At 35.5% G+C, this 12,525-nt stretch overlaps 1 protein-coding gene across 4 annotated transcripts in view; it reads right to left on the reverse strand.

Moving 5' to 3' along the window:
* Positions 1-2,594: 2,594 nt before the first annotated feature.
* Positions 2,595-12,525, reverse strand: part of LOC113498241 (solute carrier family 41 member 2-like) — a 79,261-nt gene continuing 69,330 nt past the window's right edge. For 2 of the 4 annotated variants that reach the window (XM_026878179.1, XM_026878178.1), the window contains exons 3-5: positions 12,307-12,431; positions 5,350-5,454; positions 2,744-2,847 (exon numbers count right to left, since the gene is read on the reverse strand). In XM_026878179.1, coding sequence (XP_026733980.1) covers positions 2,773-2,847; positions 5,350-5,454; positions 12,307-12,431 — 305 coding nt within the window. In that variant the 3' untranslated portion in view covers positions 2,744-2,772. Of the gene's footprint in view, positions 2,848-5,349; positions 5,455-12,306; positions 12,432-12,525 lie in introns of all 4 variants that reach the window. The other 2 variants (XM_026878180.1, XM_026878181.1) reach the window with 2 other exon arrangements.

A 12,525-nucleotide genomic window follows, 5' to 3' on the forward strand; every position in this document is an offset into this window, starting at 1 on the left:
TAGGTTAGAGATGAATTCTAGTATTACCAGCTTTCACTGTAATCTATACTAATATATAAAGCTGAAGAGTTTGTTTGTTTGTTTGAACGCGCTAACCTCAGGAACTACTGTTCCAAATTGAAAAATTATTTTTGTATTGAATAGACCATTCACCGAGGAAGGCTTTAGGCTATAAACCATCACGCTGCGACTAATAGGAGCGAAGATACAATGGAAAATGTAAAAAAAACAGGGCAGATATAAATCATAACTACCCACGGGACGAAGTCGCGGGCAACAGCTAGTATATTATATTCGTTTACTTATGCGTATAAACAAAAACAAAACAAAAAGAGATTTCCGCGGTATGGGTATTTACAAACATTCAAATCAAATACACAATAACACCCAGCCTCAGAACAAGTATTTGTGTGATCAAACAAATGCTTGTCCCACATGGGGATTGAACCCGCAAAACATCGCGCATAGTGGGTTTAACATGGTGACATATAGCCCCTCTCTATTCGTGCATTCGAAAAAATATTTTGATTACAGTTAATTGTTATGTTACTTGAACTTGGCTTGACACACTACCGTGCACCTAGATAAGTATTAACAGATAAATATCTTAAGATCTTCTCAAGTGATATATAGAAGTTTAAAGTCTAAAGTTCTAAGTGAACAATATAAACTAATTATAAAATAATGTTCGTGAACTTTGCACAAACAATATTACATCACTTGAAAATAATTAATATTACCAAAGTCCATCAGGAAAATCGTTGAAAACCCATTAGATAGTAGAGTGATGATGATGCTATCATGATGACCATATAATTGGTTACATAGTTTAAAGCCCGCAGAAAATTTGTCGAGAAAAGAGGTTGACTTTTAATCGGTGTACCTGCTATCACGTCAATTGTAACTTAGTCGAAATGCCAAGCCTTCAAATTCTATATTCTTATGCACGATCCAACGTAACCAATGAATTATTTTTTATCAACTAATCACCAAAAAGACCGACAGCTTAAAATTTGCCATCTTGTCCATTTCGATTTATGAAACTGTAGACAATAACTTCTAGAACTGTTTAATGTTACTTTACCGTAAGACTATATTCCTATAAGTCATTATAATAAAAAAGTATCAAGCGATAAGACCGCTTTTTGTAGTCCACATATTTGTTTGTATTGACCTAATTTGTTCTTCCTAATGGTGCACAATAAAGAGTAGCGCCATCTACTAGTGATTATAGCAACTTCCATTTTCTCCTATTTCAAGACCAGACTCTAGACTACCATATCAGCTTCTAATGGTGCCCTTTCTTTTATCTCTTCCTTAAACTGCAAGAAAATAGAAGAGCTTAATATTGAAACACCTTGGTCGTTTTGACATGGAAACAATTATGTCACCCTATTATTACAGAAATACAAGTACATTGTTTGCGTACATCAATTGCTTCTGTTCTAGTAACACAATCACTCTTTTAATTACACAACAATTTCCTAACATTCATGAAGATGACAGATTTTATCGTTTCTCTGCGTCATTCATAAGGAAATGTTGAAGAATACTTAAATTTAAATTAGTATTCTTAAGTTTTAAGAAGAGGCAACGAACAGAGAATCGTGGAAGGATTTGGGGGAGGCCTTTGCCCAACTGTGGGACACAGAGGGATAGATAAAAAAAAGAAGTTTTAAGATCTGGGCAGCTAGACTTCATCATCATCATCAGCCTTGAATAACCCACAGCTGGGCATAGGCTTCCCTTTTATTATGCCATTCTCCCCAGTCTTTTGCCCTTCGCATCCATCTTTTTCCTGAAATCTTTTTTATATCGTTTGCCCATCCTATCCTAGATGGCTTACTTCCAAAATTTAACAAAACAATAAATGCGAGATTCCCTACTCCAGTGCCTATTGCTGTCCTCGCTTCCACAAACGACTTACTTTAAGAGATGGTGGTACATCTCAGTTTTACAGCCTAAAGCAGGTGGTTGGAAACTAAAGCACTTAAATTTCAGAAGACACATTTTGCTTTCCCAAGGCCTAAGGCGAGGCATAACTCTTAGGCGGAATAAATTACTTATACAACTTGAGACTTTGAAAGTTACGAGTATTTTCTAAAACCTCTTAAAAGGACACGAATAATTTAGAAAGACAAGGTTCTTATTATTTTAGATGATAATAATATACTGTAAAATTTAAAGATTTGTAATGAAGTGTGTATTACAACAAACTAATAGATAATGATGACTATGAAATACATCATCCGTGAATATTTCAACTTTATAGCTATCACGGTTCATGATATCAGCTTGGAGGACAGACGGACAAACAGCGTTGCCTCAGTCATACATTGACTTTTAATTTCTTCGAAAAAATAACGTATAGAAGTAGTGTTATGACATGATTTCAAAAGAAACGCATATTATCAATTTTTCAGTATCTTTTCACTTAAAACATTCACTACTTAAAGCAGATTTTCTCTTATCTTATCAGTATTTCGTTAAATAGAGATATTATGTAACGAGATTTATTTATATTTAAATAATTTTTTATTATTAAACTATCCAACGGTTTACTCACGCGTATTTATCAGGATAGCCCGACAAGAATCATTCATCATGAGCTGGGTTTTATTTTCTTTACTTATATTCATTTTAGCAAGTTAATGTACCTTGTAACGAATGAAACAAAAGTCCCACTGATGTTAACAGCACAGATTTCTCATCATTATTATTTTGTGTAAGATTGTTTAGATTATTATGTGTAATTTCTAGAAATAAATACAATTAATTACCTTTAAGACCAGAGAGCGACGGAACGAGTACAAAAATGGCTGAAACGTTGATAAATACGTCCCAATCCTGAAACAAAGATAGTTGAAATTAGTTATTTTATCAAACACTAGCTGAGTCCGCAGTTTCACCCACTTTTTCCTACCCTTTAACGTTTTCAATTAAATACACTATCAAATACAAAATAGTTTTACAATACGAACCAGCAGATCTTGAGCTTAGCGTGGACAAACAAACAAACAAGGTCCATAGTTTTAATATAGTAAAGATATCTTCAGATCACACGGTCATATAACCTTCTCCACAAATGTTGAAAGGTATAATCACACAGAAAACAATATACTTAAGAATTTGCTTTTATCTTTTAAACAGCACGACCTTGCTGACTGTAGAATCATTGCAAAACCACGGCCATGAGGTCCGTGTGACCGGTAACCGGAAACTATTGCTAATCAAGCCGAAAAAAATAAACAAGGAGATGAAATTGTTAGTGAAACGGGTGTGGGAAAGAGATATCTCTAGGCCGTGTAGTGCTCTATCACGCTTCTACAATTGCAATAATAATAATTTGAAAAGAAGCTCTTAGGAGTCAACGAAATTAAATGATATGATAATTTCACCACATTTAGTATTTTTTGAGAACCTATCGTATCGACTACTCGACTACCCTGATAAGAAATGTCGAAACAAACTAAGGGGTCGCAGTCTCTTTTGAAGTCCAGACAATTTTACACATAGCCATCCAATAAACGATGACATTATTTTAATAAAATAAATTTGATTGTAGTTGATTAGATAGTCACTCCATATAAAGTAGATATTTACGTAGTAGAAACTGGCAAGATAGAAAGAATAATATCCCAACTTGGAAAAGATTCCGAAAAAGTTGGAGAAAAAAAATTTTGAGTCGTGGGTGTTTCACAAACATTCAAGTCACTTGCACAAAGACACCCAGATTCAGAACAAACATTTGTGGGTCACACAAATGCTTGTCCAACGCCAGGATCAAATCCACGGACGTCGCCTAGGCCTACACTGGGTTTGGTGTGGTAATCACTTGGCAATTATTTAAAAAAGTGTGGGGCAAAACAGTGCTCATAATAATTTTAATTGGTAATTATCAATCAGTGCCTTTCCAACCCATCAAAGCTGTCTAATAGGTATTTATTTTTATTCCTATCAATACGCGTATTGCGTAGTTTGGAAAATAACTGAAATAGATACGTTTATGTCAGATTAAAAGATAACAGAGACAATAAAACGTGATTAAAAACGTGGTGGACATCATTACTAATTAATATTTTAAGGCTAATTGCTTGGATTGATTGTTTGGTGCTCGCTCTTCAGGTTCACGTTTGATTTTAAAACAAAACCTCACGGAATCAAGGGTTCCATCATCATCATCATCATCACCATCAGCCCATATTCATCCACTGCTGGACATAGGCCTCCCCAATTGCACGCCATCGAGATTCGAGATCTATCTTCGTTAGGGTTCAATAATTTTGGAAAAAACACCAAATAAGCAAAGTAAAATAGGTCATACATTAAATTCATGACCCTACCAACCGCCAGTTAGCCTCGAAAATTTAACTGTTAGGGAGACATACAGACAGCGGAGCTTGACTAATAAGACTAAACTTAACTCCTTTCATTAAATGAAGACTGCTATAAGGATTTTGAACATCACACAAAGACCGGTCAAAAATGGAATCGTAAGACGATGCAATAACCGGATAAAAACGGTCGAACGTGCTCGCTATTTGTTGTAGCAAGTTGTTAAACAAATATAGATGCTAATGGCCCCCTTACTAATGATTGTTTATTTACATCCAGCGGTCTGGGTCAAGTTAATGAGAAAGAACAAAAAATAGGAATGCTTGACGTAATTAGTGACATAACAATTGATAATGAACTTTAATTCATTTTAATTAGTGGTGATTTTAGTTCTCAATGAAGTATTGTTTTGCAATTTGACGATTTTTTTTTCACTGATTCAAGGGACACTCCTTATAAAACAGGGTACTATTTAGTGGTGTGGCAGCTAGAAGACTGAAGATTTATCTATACTCAATTTCCGAATCGTTGTTTGAATGGATAGTGAAGGATGATCATAACACTACAAAAATAGAGGCAACTGACAATCATTATTTTTTATACTTAAAAAAAGAGCGAGTCCTGCATTAAGGAGTTGACTGTGACGCAGGGTTTCACAAACATTCAAGTCACGTGTACAAAGACATCCAGACTCAGGATAGGCATTCGTGGATCACACAAATGCTTGTTCTACGCTGGGATCGAACCCGGAACAAGTTGGGCTCAGTGCGTTAGCGTGGTGACCTCCACCACTCGGCAGTCGAAGTCCATTAGTATATAACTACACCTCATAATCCATTTATTAGAATTACTACAGGTCTAGCAAGTTAGAGGACAAAATTTGTTTGGTTTCTAGTACTTTCACCCAATGAGGTACCCAAAATACAAAAGTTTGGGAAGAAATATTTATGTAATGAAGATATTTCGTTTTAAAGAAAACATTATAAAGCAATTAATAAATAAGAATAAACTTACCCTGACTGTCCCCAACACTAAACCGGCACCAATAGTACCACATCCAGCTATGAAGAATGGTACTGCCACTTGCATCAACGTTGTCCACCATCGTTCCTCTTTCTTCTGAAACCATGGTACCATAGTTAGGCAAACAGTTGAAATAGGTGTAAGAAAAGAGGCAAAAAAATATAGGCAAACAATCTTTTGGTTTAAGCTTTTGGTATAGATGCGTATATTATGTATGGGTTAGTATGGGTTAAATTTGGTATCTTGGGAACTAAACTGCAGGTATATGCTAGTTATAATGACTTAGTAAAGCAGGGTTCGTAAGTCCATAGTATTATGTGGTTCATAAAAGAAAGATTTTGGTATAAAACATCAAACGACCATCAAAACCGATGATGACAATGTTATCATTGATAATGTTCCTAATGCTGACAAATCAGAGTAAGGAGTTCAGATAAGACAATGTCAAGAAATCAGTTACACTTAAAGTACCTGATTTGTTTTTTATAGTTACTTATCTGATTTTGTTACGGTTTACTCATGCATATGGCTTGACTTGGGGCCCCGTTGCGTCAGCTCATGGTTAAGGACTCCGCTTGGGTCCGAAACTAGTCGGGCAATTCAGATAAATACGCGTGAGTAAACTTGTTGTGGTTTTACGGTTTGACGATGAGCCTAGCCTGCGTTCACAATTATTTATATCGATTTCATCACGATCGATCACGATTTCAATAGGAACGAAAAATTATGGAGTTCTTTCAGATATTTTTATAAGCGATGTATTTTTTTAGCAGATTGGTAAGAAATCATAAAATGTATAATAAAGTAGGCATATAGGTACTCGAGCTAGGAGTTCAGCGGGTGTGAGGGGGCCCTTAAAGACTTGCGATCCCCCGGAGAGCCGCCGGTGGAGCCTTCTAAAGTAGCGCTGTGCTAAAAGAATAGCGCCCCAAAAACTTTAACTTAAAAAAATAAAATCACATTTCTAAAATATAAAACGGAACTATGTATAAATGTGACTGATGTCAGATCGATGACGTTTATCAGTGTTGCTATAGAGGTTATTTTTGACGCATTTTTGTATCATGTAGGTTTTATGTTGTTTCATTATAAGTTGGGGCTGATATATTTATAACTAAGAAAAGCTACTCTCTTTAATTGAAAGGCCACTTAAAGCTGAGGAGCCGTCAACCAAAAAAAATGTGGTTAGTGGAAATTTAAAATATATCGTGCAGTTTCAGAGGCCTATGTCCAGCAGTGGACGAATATAGGCTGATGATCATACACGGTTACAGTTAGGCCCAAAATTAGTAACCATCTAGCAATATGCAGTAGGCAGAAGAAAACCCAAGTAAACGTCGGATATTATTCATAATGTCATTTGACAAATTCACTTACGTTTCAAGTTACAAAATGTGATATTACCAATAATCTTGCATAGTAAAGTAAACTCCCTCTGTGAATTCTTGTAGGCATCAAGTTTTCTGTTCAAATTGACTGTTAACTTAAAAAGAATATTTTCTATGATTTGTAATCATTTGTTCACGCGGTAATTTTGGCAACTGTGTCAGTTTGGCTTCGAATAGTCGTGTCTGACTAGTTTTAGACATATTTGGAATCTAGACCATCTGGATATTTTGTATGAAGGATAGATTTTTAAAGCTTTTGATGCGTTTACAACAAAAACTAAATCTTATATGTATAGTAAACAGTGAGAAACAGATGAGAAACTATCTTAAATATTATGATTGTGGAACAAGAAAAATATACGAATGTAATTCATAGATTTATGAAATTCTCGTGTTACAATGTACGAGTACCGTAATCCTCTGAAACGGCTTGACCGATTTTGATCAAATTTATATGGATTTGTAGTTAGGTCTAAAAATCAGGTACTATTTATTCTTGATACTCCTAAATAATGATTGTAAACGACAAACATTTTTTAATCCTTATAACCATAAGTTCCATACAATTAAATTATACGGCGAAAAACGTTTTCCGAGCAGCTAGTTAATAGATAAAAAGAGGTGATTCCCCTGCAATTTGATTGTAATTCTGGAAATTAATCTTACTTTCGTTCAGTAATTAACATGGATTTAGATATAAAAACAAATATTAGTTAATTATCGTTGATTTTCTCTAACAATATTTCCTTATACTTTCCCCTATTTAAATCGCATTATAATTATCAGATCAGTTTTCACACGGGTATTTACCTTTATCTATACTAATATATAAAGCTGAAGAGTTTGTTTGTTTGATTGTTTGAACGCGCTAATCTCAGGAACTACTGGTCCAAATTGAAAAAATATTTTTTGTTGAATAGACCATTCATCGATGAAGGCTTTAGGCTAAATGATCACGCTGCGACTAATAGGAGCTAAGATATAATGGAAAGTGTGAAAAAAACCGGGCAGGTATACCTAAATCATAACTTATATCTTCTACCCACGGGGACGAAGTCGCGGGCAATAGCTAGTAATTGATATAAATGCAATTAGATTAACAATTTATAAACAACTTTCACAATTTATTGAGTGTATTGGGGACATGTGTCAGTAACAATGAGTGCTATGATAATTATTGATAACAATGTTTGTTTAGACTTCTTAACTAGTCCACGGTCAAGTTTTATTTGTTATTTTACTTATAAATATAGGTAAGTGAAGTGGGATAATCGTAAATCAAGGATTAGTATCCGCTCATATGATGCCACCATTGTGCATCGGTCTCGATACGCCGTCATAGAGTCTAGAGTGGCCAACGATTGTTAAATGAATTCAGATTATTCAGTTGTTTTAGAAAGATTTTGTTATTTTTTGAGTAAAATATTCTTGGCAAAAGAAGTATTATATTTTGACAAAAATTTCGTGGTGGTTCATGTATAGTATGCATGAGTTACAGGTTCAATCTTATTGCATAGTTAATTTAAAGACTTATTGAAATCTAGATCTGATCTTCTACGATTTTGTTGTAACTTTGTGTTATATTTACCATTATTTTAATTATTATTTTTTTCCCTGCCCCCATCAGTAGCGAGATTGATTGTCATTGTCTAGCAGTGAGGCTAATTGAATCATACATGTTTTGAGTAGAAATTATCTTTATTAGTCGTAGTATCGAGAGTACTCGAGTATCCCCAATTACAAATTATTTCAAGATAAGAAGTTTCGTACTAAAGAAGATAAAGCCACTTGTTTCAAGTTTCAAACGTTTCTGATACAGGAATTCCTCAAAATGTTAAATTGAAGTGATTATTTATGCATTGAGATCGCATGACTAGTTACGATTATGTATTCTAGTTAGGTTCGAAACTAATTGGGCGTCAGCACGGGGGTGTTTCTCCGAGACCCAGGACGGGGGGCCACATTCGGTGCTATGGATGTGGTCCTAATATGAGGCGAGGAGGCCGGCGCTCTTTACACATCGGCCTCCACACAACACGAGAAAGTGACCCACCGACCCACACTACTGGCCGGTGGAAGCCCGCGGTCGGTGTTTGAAGGATTGCAACGCATTTCCATACACCGATACAAGACGCCAATGACGTAGCACGGCGGTTCAGGTTGAGTCAGTAAGAGTGTGACCATGAGGACCATGAGGTGACCATGAGGACCATGAGGTGACCATGAGGACCATGAGGAGGAGTGGGAGTCCATGAGGGTCCAAACTAATCGGGCGATTCGCTATCAAATAGTTCTGTATCCACTTAAGGAATTCTGATGACATCGCTTCTAATTCAAATAAGCAATGATAAAATAACAATTTTAACAACAATATCATAACAAATAACTACTTGAATAAATCCCTAAAGTGAACAAAGCAAAGTTATCTTTCATTTCGTAATGCTACCATTTGCTACTACAAGAGTTAAAGTCTTCAATCCGTGACTATCGTTGTTTGATAAGATAAGTAATCTTTTGCATCTCGACTCCAAACAAAGGATTTTCGAGCACTTTTCTTAATCGATACTCGGATAAAATAATCGGCAATAATAATAGCATTTATTTTATTAAGGGCCGATTTTTCAATCGCCAGATAACTTTTATTCGACGAATATTGGCTTTTGTATAGAAAATATGCACAAACCATATTTATTCCTCAGACAAAAGTTATCTGACGATTGAAAAATCGGGCCTTAATGTATTTGGCAATTATATTCTTGACATATATTTTCAGGTAATGACGGTCCGCGGTCAGACTTCTTGTGTGGTGACATACCGACAAAGGCGATAAAGGCGCGGATGACGTAGCATGGCGGTTCAGGTTTAGTCAGTAAGAGTCTGACACTACCCATTTCCTCCCCCGAGGAAGCGGGTGTCAATGAGGATTCCCACGCCTTACAAAAAAAAGACCTTGACAACCGACATTTTCTGATTTGTTTTCTAGACTGTTTGCCCAGTAGTGGGACGATTACATGACTTTTATTACAATAACTTTACCGGTAATTACGTTCATAGGCTATTAATGTCAAGTGTATTATTGTGGTTAACCTGACGATGGTTACCGGCTCAATTACCTAACAAAAACCATTTTAACTAGACCTGTTAGAATATCGGTTTCGAGACAATTGTAAGAGTTAATTACTAATGATGTTTAACTCTGTCTAGTTTATCTATCACTTGCTTCCGGCTTCGGTTATATCGCGTTTCCAAGAGAACTCCTCTAAAGTGCGGGATAAAAACTATCCTATGTTCTTTCTCAAGGTCAACTCTATCTCTGTATCTAACTTCATTAAAATCAGTTCAGTGGTTTAGAAGTGAAAGCGTAACAGACAGACAGACAGAGTTACTTTCGAATTTATAATATTAGTAGGGATATTAATAAGGATTAAGTTAGGTGTGCTATTGAGATCCTATATCCTAACTTTTGGACAATGTCACATTACATTAGCATGCAAACCTTCAAATGTATGAGAATGACATTCGATAAGTGACGTGACTTTGACTTGTCAGTTTCATACATTTATGTGTGAATCAGCATTAGTGCTCGGAGAAATGTATATTTTTTACAGTTTCATATTTATCAAAATTGCATAATTGACGGAATTCTCATAAAACAGACGGTCTAGACAATGTAACATCGATCATAGATTACAATCCAAAACGTCAAGTATTAGTACGACTGACTCCTTCATAGAGAATAGTAGATAATCCTTGCGTCGTGAAGGGTTCACAAAAATATAAGCCTATCATTACATGCACAAAGACACCCAGACTCCAGCTCCTTCAGTTGTGTAGCTCACAAACCCTTACCGTACGCGGAAATCAAACTCGCGATAAATCCCGCACTGGGTTAAGCGTGGTGACCTCAACCGCGCGGTCTACAGTTCCATATTATTTTATTTACTCCATAAATCGTATTGAGACATACCAATATTATTAAGCACAGTTTATCTAGAACTTAACGAGTAATAATACTATATCTTATCAAATAATCCAGTAACGTAAAATTTGAGATTTGAACTATATACAAAGAGGAATTCCAATAAGTCTAATCATTTTCAAAATCAAAGTTCAATGATTTATCTGTATAATTAATCACGCCATATATATGTTTATCTCGGGTTATGTACACGAGATTAATTTCAGATTTTCATCACAGTCCAATTTATTATTATTCTGCATCACTCATCATTGAATTTTAATTTATCTCGACTTATCCATTTTAATTCTTGATTTGAGTATTTAGACTTTTATCTTTGACCAAAGCAAACATATAAATTACTCTAAATCGTCTTATATGGGATAAAACCGATTGATACGTTAGATATAAAGTTATTTTCGGATTTGACGCGACATGTTCCAGATGTTTTGATTTAATTATAAATGTCATAATTACAAGACCTTTCAAATTTTTTTTACCCCCGACGCAAAAAGGGGTGTTATAAGTTTTACGTGACTGTCTTTCTGTGGCATCATAGCCCCCGAACGGATTGAGCGAAAGGTGAATTATGTCCGAATTTTCTTAAACATGATAAAAATCGGTTGAGCTGTTTAAAATTGGTAGTGGATGAACCAGTAAAGGCAGTGCTGGTGCTAATAGTGCATAGCCATCCTAAAATAGTTCAGTATTAACGGTTAATTAAAGACACTTATTCGACTTAGTTGCTGATTTCTTGACATTTTTGTAACCAATTTTACCTGTATTTCCCTTACATGTTCAATTTTCTAACAGTCAATAACAGTGATGTCTTATGTAATACGACAGCGTGTATGGCGCTAAATATGTTATATAATAAAACGAATAAAACCTTAAGATTAAGGTAACAATAAATAGTAAAGATAATAAAAAGTAATACCTACATGAACAGCATTCTTCCAAGAAAGGTTAGCGAAAGGAAAAGAAAGAAAATTAAACTTTGAAGTCAGGAAATTAAAAATCACCATGTAAAATCTTCACGGAACAACACAAGGTGCGGTGTTTATAACCGGTGCGGTGATATTTAAAATATTGATCTAGTGTGTAGACATGTATTATGTTTACCAAGAAGGCAATAGTACCATTTGTAAAATAAGTTTTGGGCCTCCCCATGAAATCCTTTGTTAAGACAGTACTTTGATTCTTCTTGTTGATATAATTATACCTTAATATCCTTTTTCTATATCTAAGACTGGTTCCACAGCTGTCCGGGAGACTGGTACTTGATGACCGAACCAGCTTCTCGGATGTTCACATCTGACATGAGTGTTTTAGCGTCTCAAGTCACATGCACAAAGACATCTAGACACAGGGAAATCATTCTTTGATCACAAACGTTTGCTTCACGCGGGGATCAAAACAAGAGACGCCGCGACACGACGCGTATTGTGGGTGACCTTAACCACTCGGCTATCCATGCAGAAAGGCTCAACCCATTTGGGTCTACAGTGCTCGGTCTTGTCTCCCGGATAGCTGTGGAATCATCCTTTATACCCTACCCCTTATACTTTCTTCTACCCCTTTAAATACTTCTTTAACACTTACTCCTGATAGCGGTTGTTTTTCAGCGTCTGCATCAGCTATCTTCTTATCTGGGGGATCCCCCGGACTTTTCTCGTTAGAATTTATCGACGCCATGTTGTATGAACCGTCTTGATCTCCAATTTCATCTGGAAAAGAGAAAATTGTAATGTTATTACTATGTCCTTGGTGTCTAGATTTAATAACGGTAGTGCTAGTATCTGGATGGAAGGATCCCAGATC

The sequence above is a fragment of the Trichoplusia ni genome, chromosome 10, assembly GCF_003590095.1.
Source record: "Trichoplusia ni isolate ovarian cell line Hi5 chromosome 10, tn1, whole genome shotgun sequence".
Taxonomy (NCBI): Eukaryota; Metazoa; Arthropoda; class Insecta; order Lepidoptera; family Noctuidae; genus Trichoplusia; species Trichoplusia ni.